This window comes from Centropristis striata, chromosome 3 (assembly GCF_030273125.1).
Source record: "Centropristis striata isolate RG_2023a ecotype Rhode Island chromosome 3, C.striata_1.0, whole genome shotgun sequence".
NCBI classification, from domain to species: Eukaryota; Metazoa; Chordata; class Actinopteri; order Perciformes; family Serranidae; genus Centropristis; species Centropristis striata.
Window position 1 is genome coordinate 27,562,872 of NC_081519.1, and position 8,832 is coordinate 27,571,703.

Below are 8,832 nucleotides of genomic sequence, written 5' to 3' on the forward strand. Positions count from 1 at the left end.
TTGCATGTCTATATTTATTCTTAATGCATGCAGTTGCATTAATAATAAATGTAGATTGTAGTTTATGCCATTGTGACATTGACATTATATTTTTCATACATTTGCCCTTGAGTATGTTTAAGTGAGAGGATTAAACTTATACCACAGCCAGCAAATGCACCTGTTTCTGATTAGCTGATATAGGCCTGCTGGCTTTAACTCAAGTTGGCTCGAACTGACTCGTGGATTTAAAGTATTAGCTTTATTTGTCCATAAGTGACCATGGTATAAGCATGATTATACACTCCAGGGCTTTCTGATGTGAAAGATTCTGAGATAGAAACACCATGACTTAAAGTAGAGTGTCTCCACTTCATCCATGTTGTACTTTATCAATCATTAGTGAATTTAGCAGGGTTAAATTCAATGGCCAGGGTTCTAAAAGTTCAAATTATATGAGGTTGAAGCATTTCTTGCGTTCGGATGGCCATGAAGCTCTTGTTGTTCTCATTGGTACAAGTAAGACTTTACACAACAACAGACCTCAATAAGGCCCAGAGCACTGTAGTAAGAACAATTCAATCAGCAAGCTGAAATTATATTGAATTTCAATCAATTCACTTTTGGATAAAAACTATCTTATATCAATTCAGCTGCTGTGCTACAGTGCTTTAATTCTGTCTGCAGTGATGAAGCATTTTGAATACACAATTCTGATGCTCTGTCTGAAATCTTTACCACAGCAAAGACAACTCACTCATAGTGAGACATCAAATATGCAAGCATGCATAGTTTGTATGAAGTAGAACATAGAATGAGGCCTATTGTTTAAGCATTACCCATCTTACAAAGCAGCCAGTTAGGATGCAAAAGAATATATCTATTACCCAAGTCCTGTAGGATTAGAGAGTAGAGTTAAATGACTGTGGGAATTCACAGATGAACAAAAGGAACTTGTCTTCCATTCTTGTCAACAATGAAACTGACACGATCACAACTGCTTCCTCCTGTTAATGCCAGAATGCTTTGTATGGATCCGTGTGTCTACATAGCAACTCCCTGGTAACGGCAGCATGGTACATAGTTAGTGCACTAAAAGGGGTCAGAGGTCAGAATACTTGAATAAAACAACAGTACATATCTTAAAAACACAAATGTGTGCTTGTTATAGTCTGTATTATGCTGTCTCACATCATCCTGCTCAATAAGAACACATACACACACTGTGCTTTAAATGGGTTGAATTGACCATGTCAGAGTCACAACTGTGTTCAGTCCACCTACTGGCAGAACTGTTCAGTGGCTCAGTGATGTTGTGGACAACACAGCTGGATGATGGAGCTCTGCCTGCTGGAGTTTAAGTAATGCTAGCATGGCTGAGAGCTTCCACAGAATGGGACTTGTGTACTGTTTTAAAGGGAGGGACTGTTAGGATCTAGTAATGTGTGTCAAGTCAGAGTTTGGGAGTGTAGTTTTGGAAAGGAAGGAACAGTTTTTTTCAACAAAGTTATACTTTATATAACCTTTTATGTTTCATAATGAACTCCATATTTGCAAGATATAATCAGGGCAGCAAGTTGACAGCTTCATATGTAAACCTGAGACACAACATCTCAGGGTTGATGGTGATGGTTATTATTATTAAACACTTCACTGAGATAGTTGACATTTAATAACTGATACAGATATTTCTGACAGGCTGGAATTTTGAAGGTCTAAGTTAACCATTGAGTGTCTACTTTCAGTGGATTGAGTGCTTGCTTACTGCATTTTAACTCTATGGAGTCTAGGGCTATTTAGTCCATTTTTGAATCCTTTTCATCCAGCCTGTATACAACACTTAAAAAATGTTTAAATGTCATGTTGGTATATATTTTTTTCAGCACAATCTCACCTATATGACCTAATAATAATTTATTTTTTATTCTGACTTGGATCAACATTTTGAACCAAAAAGAAACAAAGAAAAAGCAACATAAATGTGATCTTGTGATTGTGTGTGATCCTGTCATCCAACTCTGGTTTTAGAGTGTTACTCTATTTTATTTGTGTCTTGTGTGCTCAGCGTAACAATTTTGGTCATATAGTGTCTTTTTTGCTCATTTTGTGTCTTTTGTTGTGTCTTTTTTAGTCATTTTGTGTCTTCTTCTGTGTTTTTTTTGGTCATTTTGTCTTCTAATTTTGTGTCTTTTTTGTGTCATTTTGTGTCATTTTGTGTCATTTTTTGTCATTTTGTGTCTTTTTGTGTCTTTTTTGGTCACTTTATTTCGTTTTGTGTCTTTTTTAGTAATTTTGTGTCTTTTTTTGGTCATTTTGTGTCTTTTTGTGTCTTTTTTTGGTCATTTTATGTTGTTTTGTGTCTTTTTTGGTCATTTTGTGTCTTTTGTTGTGTCTTTTTTAGTCATTTTGTGTCTTCTTCTGTGTTTTTTTTTGTCATTTTGTCTTCTAATTTTGTGTCTTTTTGGGTCATTTTGTCTTTGTTTAGTCATTTTGTGTCTTTTTTTGGTCATTTTGTGTCTTTTTGTGTCTTTTTTGGTCATTCTATGTCATTTTGTGTCTTTTTTAATCATTTTGTGTCTTTTTTTGGTCATTTTGTGTCTTTTTAGTCCTCTAGTCCAACATGAAATGTGATTTTGAATCTTTATTTAACTTTCAAAACACTATCATGCTCAATAAAGAATTGTAAATGTTGCAAATGTGAACAAAGGTTGCAAATATAACATCCAGTTCTATCATTTTATACTACATATATTTGAGCTTGTCTCCAGTTTTACTTGGAATATCATCATCAAACTGAAACTGGCCTCATGGAGTTTACAGCCAGAACTTTAGAGGTAAATGTACAGTAGGGCTCCACGCTGCTTCGTTTTCTAGTCTGGATGTCATGAAGAAGTCATGCTTTGGAGCTTTTGGTGACTCCAGAGGGTTAAGTAGACACATATTTTCTCCATTCAGCCTTTTTTGCCATTCTGATTGCACTGAAACTTAAGAGTTTTCTTCCATCTTTGGATGTCTATATTGTACTATATATACATATAACATCAGTACCTATGCTTTTGAAGACCACCATTTGTGTAAGGCCAAATTTAATCTTGTATCTTGTGTCTTGTTTTTTTTTCATGTCTTGTTTGAATTCCTGCACGAACTGATCATTGTCAATAAAGGTTCCATCTCTATGCTGATCATTCAGAGCAGCAAGAAAGAGTATGTTGGTATGGTTTAAGGTCGACAAGGGAATTAATTAACAGCAGAGGTTAGACACACAGTATAACATCACCCTTCATTTTTTTCTGAGAGTTCTCTGAGAGTATGATTTTTTTAACAGGTTGCAAGGATGGAGAGAAGGTAGAGAGAGGTGGGAAAGTGTCAGGTAGAGGGTGAGAGAGAATAGATTATTATTATTATTATTATTATATATGCAGCCTCTGAGCCATAGGTTTCATCTTAGTGTGGTTTGTGATATAGACAACTTCAGAAAAAGAGTCTTCATTTTGACCTAAAATCTGAAAAAGCATAAAACCTGTTAAAATGGTTGTTATATATAGTATGTCATCAATATAAGCATTTAAAGGGGTTTTTATTCAAAGACAAAGGCATGTCCACAATGAAAATGTAGAACCTTTCCTTTGACAACTTGTCCAACCAGAGTCCAAAGACGTTCACTCAAACGATGACAACTTAATAAGATACCCTTTAAACAACTGCGGGATGTGGGTGTCCTGTTTGAATGTATTATGATCTTAAACATTTAAAGGATTTGGACACAAGCAAAGTAAAAATGCATTCAAGTCACAGACAAAGAACAGGTGGTTTGAGTGAAAGAAAACAAGCTCACACAAAGATTACAATGTATTTTGAGTGGTTCAGCGACAAATTGAGCTTGAAACATCAAGAAACTGTGACAAGTAGACTTATCAGACTAAATCAGCAGATACAAACAAACCAAAGGACATCAGGGAGGACACAACAGTGATGACACTTGGTTGGTGGTTTGCGTGCATACTGGTTGTAGAGAAACATAAAAGGGTACAGAGGCGGGGAGTGGGGCTGGGGAATGAGGAAAGTACTCACGAATGGTTAAATCCATCACTTGAGACGCCAAGCAGAAGACAGGATGCTCATACATCTCTCTCTTTTTCCCTACAGAGAAAGAGGGAGGATACCGAGGCATGCGAGAGGCCGGGGTCAGAGAGGCTAACAAAGAGGTCACTAGGGTTCGACCGATAAGAGCTTTTCAGGGTCCATACTTATATATATTTAATATATTTAATATCCTACTATTTCACACATTCCATGCCATAAAAGCATAATCAGTAGTCAAATCTAAAATCTGTATTAAAGGTGCAATGTGTATCATTTTAAGTGCTCACAATTTTCTTAGCAAACTATACTATTTAGCCTAGGGCTGGGCGATATGATATATTTTAAAATGAGATATGGAATTAGACCATATCACATATATCGATATAGTTCAAATTTGCACTGTGATCCTTGCTTCAGGCAAGCTGCGGCTTTTATTTAAGATATTTTTTAATTTAAATGTGCACTTTATGGAGTTGTGATTTAAAAAAGGTACTCCTGTTGTTATACAGTATTTATGTTCACTTAAATAAACAGTTTCAATTGACTTTCACTGAATATTTGCTCTCACTTTACGATAAAAATATCAGGATATAAATCATATACCGAAATTCAGCCTAAATATATCGGGATATGACTTTTGGTTCATATCGCCCAGCTCTAATTTAGCCTAGGCTTTTTTACCAAACATAACCTTTATGATGTCAAACGTAACTTCAGACTACACTACCCCTACGATACTAATGTCAACATGTCATTCTGATCAAACTTTATGACACTTGTCTGTTAAATTATAACAGAAATATACAAGGGATTTTGCCATTGATCCTTTGGTGCCCATACTTTCAGATTTCTGATCAGATCACTTTCTTTCATTTTGGGAGTACTTTCAGGTCATAGATTTGTTTGAATGTATTTTAGGTCATTTGAAATACATCAGATTTTCAAAATGGACCTCTGACCTTTGACCTCAAGACATCAAAATGAAAATGGGCTTTATGGGTACACAAGCCTCCTCTTTATATACATGTTTGCTTTATGATGAGAAAACACATAGTTTCTCTCATGCAGTACAATGTGTTATTTTTGCCTATATTTGAATATATCTGCATACTGAGGTCCCTCAGTATCCATTCAGGAATAGGAAAGCTGAAACTCTTGTGGATTCAATGAGCTCAGTTGGTGTATTGTAATATTATATATAAATATATATTTTTATTGTATATTGCAAGTAATATTCTGGAGGGGTATTTGACCGTTAGTATCACAACTACTTATGTGACGTAGTTGAGCATTGGAATGGACTTTAGACAGCCAAACATAAATGTACTAATCCCTTATACACTTTATAAATGTAAAATTAATTGATTAATTAAGTCATTTTTATTAGAGATTTATGACTAGAGTAACTTTACACACAGTGCTGATCTGCATCTCATATCAGTGTTCAGATGATGTCACCAATTCTATGTGACATGTACTGTCGGCCTGCCACCCCCCCACATCCTAACCATATAGATATGTATGTCGGTATGTTTCAGGTATTATTCTTAGTTATAGATACTCTTATTTAAAACCATAATAATACTGATTGTCAAATCAATTGAGTAATGCTATGGTAATTCATTAAGCAATTAAAATGCTACATAAAGCACCCTTGAGATGTGTGTGTTGTCAAATTGCATCAAATCACCATATCTCATATCTGAGTTTGATGTCTCTGACTGACCCATGTCCATGATTCTCATTCATTTGCCAAAGTCAGCAAACAATGTATGAGTGTAACCTTAGACTGTATACTAGAGACACAGTGATGGCTGCTGTGAGACAGGCACAGGGCTAGTGGTAGCATGTCTGGGGTTCAAAGGTTATGGGCTGTCTACTTTGGATTAACCATTCGTTCCGCCAAGCAGAGGTAAAATCTGAAATGTCTGAGTTGTTTTCCCATAGATTAGGAAGCACACCAGTATGAAGAAAAGGGGGTGGGGGGAAACCAACAATCACAACTGAGAAACTAAGGTTCATCATCCTTAGTGTCTTCAGGGAGGTGGTGGTCTCTTTACAGACATCGTCTTAAATAGACCATTTAAAGTAGTTTGGCGTTAACTGAACAACAACATTTTGGGAAATACACTCGTTTGCTGTGTTATACTATTCTTTCAGTGTGTGCTATCTGATCTTAGCTAGGCTACCGTCGGGGTCATCCCTATGTTCCGCCAGTACTTATAAATAAATAATGAGTTTGTGATCCAAGTTTTATCATTACTGATTGAACTAACATTCATTGAAAGGATCCCTTGGTCCAAGATAATAACATAATTAACAGAGCAGCCAAAGAGCAGAATGCAGCTAGAGACCTGCAGATTTGCCACCCCTGACCTAATCTTTCCTCGTCTAGGCCTATTTGCATATGCTCGTCAAATAGCCCGTAGGCCTACATAGGCCTATTTGCCATGCAATTTGGCAGTAATGGTGGAACAAGTAACATAGACACGCTCCCCTACTGTAACCTGATGTAGCTTGAATGATGGTAAAACACTTCTTGGCTCTGATCAACATGAGTTTATATCATAGTTGAAATGTGATACAGTAAATGATATAAAGAGAGACAGAGAGTTCATATGTATACATATTCTTCTAAAGTTATTCTTTGTCATTCCAAAGCTTTTAGAGATTACCTTTGACAGCAAGCGCATATAAATGCAATGTAACACGTTTTATACTGTGTCACATGTCTCTGGTATATGAAAGGGGTATTATGTAGAGAATAGTGATGGCAGTTTATCCTGTGTGTCTAGACAAAGACAGATCAGGGACATGTTTAACCTAGCTTAGCACAGAGAATGTGACAGAGACAGCTAGCCTAGCTATGTAAGGCCGGTCACAACAAAGAGGTTCCCAGGTTTGAGCAACAACAAAAGGTACATTTGTGTGGACAAATGTTATAATAACAACAAAAATAGCTCATAAGAGTTTAATTTAAGAGCTGATATCTAGACATTTTCCACGGTTTTCTTAATAATAACCAAAATAATTATCAAGAAAATCATGGAAAATGGTACTCATCAGCTATTTTTGTTGTTATTATTATATTTGTCCAAACAAATGTACCCTTAGTTGTACCAGGCGTTAAAATGAATTGAAGAAAACAATGGTCTAATATTGTTTTCCATGACTGTATTGATGGCTAGCTTACAAATTACCATGTAAATAAGACAGGAGTTGATAACGCTGTGATTTTCACTTTTAGCAGGACAAAACAAATCCAGGACTTTCTGTACTCAACACACAGGAATGAAATTGATTGCAATCTATTTATCTTATAGGAATAAGACAACAAATAAGCATATTTCCCAAATGTCAGTGGTTCTAAAGAAGTTAAGAGTCACAGATAGGTTAAGAAAAAAAGATTTTTGAAGAATTAGAAGAAATAAACCTCTCCTAAAGTAGGTTCTAGATAAATGTCTGACTCTGTTTGGAATATAATGTTTCAGAGGTCTGGAAAATTTATGATGCCTACTAAAGAAAACCTGGACCATGCAACAGAAAAAACACTGAACTGCCACAAGGGGCAGTCCCATAATGTCTTGTTTATTGGCCTTCCTGTTTTCAATCAGCAGATTATAAGAAGCAGCAAAAGCCAATAGACAAGGAAAAGAGAAGAGTGAGTATGGATATCATCAGAGAGAAAGGAAGAGGAAGGAAAAAGAAGGAGCATCACTTCAGATACCAGGCAGGTCAAAGTGGGAGACAGAACAGTTTAGGACGTGGCTGAAAAAGAAGCTGAGGCATGGTGGACAAAGTCAGCATAAAGGTTGAATTGAATGCATTTTTACTTACTGTACATTTGCTACTAAAATAAGCTGAATATAAGGCAAAATAAAAACCATTTGTTACAACAACTGTCATGGCATTAAGTAGAATACAAAAGAGATTTATCTGCAGCTGTGAAGAAAAAATAGAAGTTAGACTTGAAATTTTAATTCATAAATGAAATAAAATACACAATGTTGCTCTCTAGCAGCTTCATTCTAAGGATCCCCATCAAAAACACACACTGTGCCAACCAGCTTAAGAACACAAATTATAACTTGTAAAAAAATCTCTCACATCTGAATCCTCATAAGACAGAGACGTCTCACTGAAACTGAAACTGACTCAGCAGGTTAAGAGTTGTTACATTAGCACTGATATCAAGGTAGAACACCCATGCTGTGTTTTAACTACAGTGGCACTAACACAAAGGAGCAGTGATGAAGCAGTAACTTACCTTCCAGTTTGGCATACTCTGACAGGCGTTGGTAGTTGACCAGAGCTGCCTGCTCCAGACACTTACGGATCACAGCCTTCACTTCGTCTTGTGGAACCGGAGTAACAATATCTTTCATCAGAACCTGAAAACGAGTTACAAAGCAAAACATTTTTTTGTTTTGTTTTCAGTGTGTGGTGGTGTTGTTACAAAAGAAATTATGAAAAAGGTCATAGGGTAAAAGTATGTTTGACTGAAAACTTCATCACTTCCCCATCAGAAGGGAAATCAGGAGACATACACATAAATATCTATCTATAAAAGCAAGAAGCGGCGTCTGAGTGTGTGTGTGTGTGTGTGTGTGTCTAGGGCATATCTCTCTGACCGTTAGTCAGACTGAACTAAGATTTCGTATGTGGCTTGCGCATGGTACGAAGGTGTGCATCCTGGATTTTAAAGATTTTTGAATTAATTTTTCAATATCATTATTTAAGTAGGACGTGTTGCAGCATTGCACTGTTTCT

At 36.1% G+C, this 8,832-nt stretch overlaps 1 protein-coding gene across 3 annotated transcripts in view; it reads right to left on the minus strand.

Annotated features, from left to right (window-relative positions):
- Positions 1 to 8,832, minus strand: part of cadpsa (Ca2+-dependent activator protein for secretion a) — a 184,547-nt gene that overhangs the window by 62,514 nt on the left and 113,201 nt on the right. For 2 of the 3 annotated variants that reach the window (XM_059328610.1, XM_059328612.1), the window contains exons 16-17: positions 8,330 to 8,453; positions 4,051 to 4,119 (exon numbers count right to left, since the gene is read on the minus strand). In XM_059328610.1, coding sequence (XP_059184593.1) covers positions 4,051 to 4,119; positions 8,330 to 8,453 — 193 coding nt within the window. The remainder of the gene's footprint in view (positions 1 to 4,050; positions 4,120 to 8,329; positions 8,454 to 8,832) is intronic. The other variant, XM_059328611.1, reaches the window with a different exon arrangement.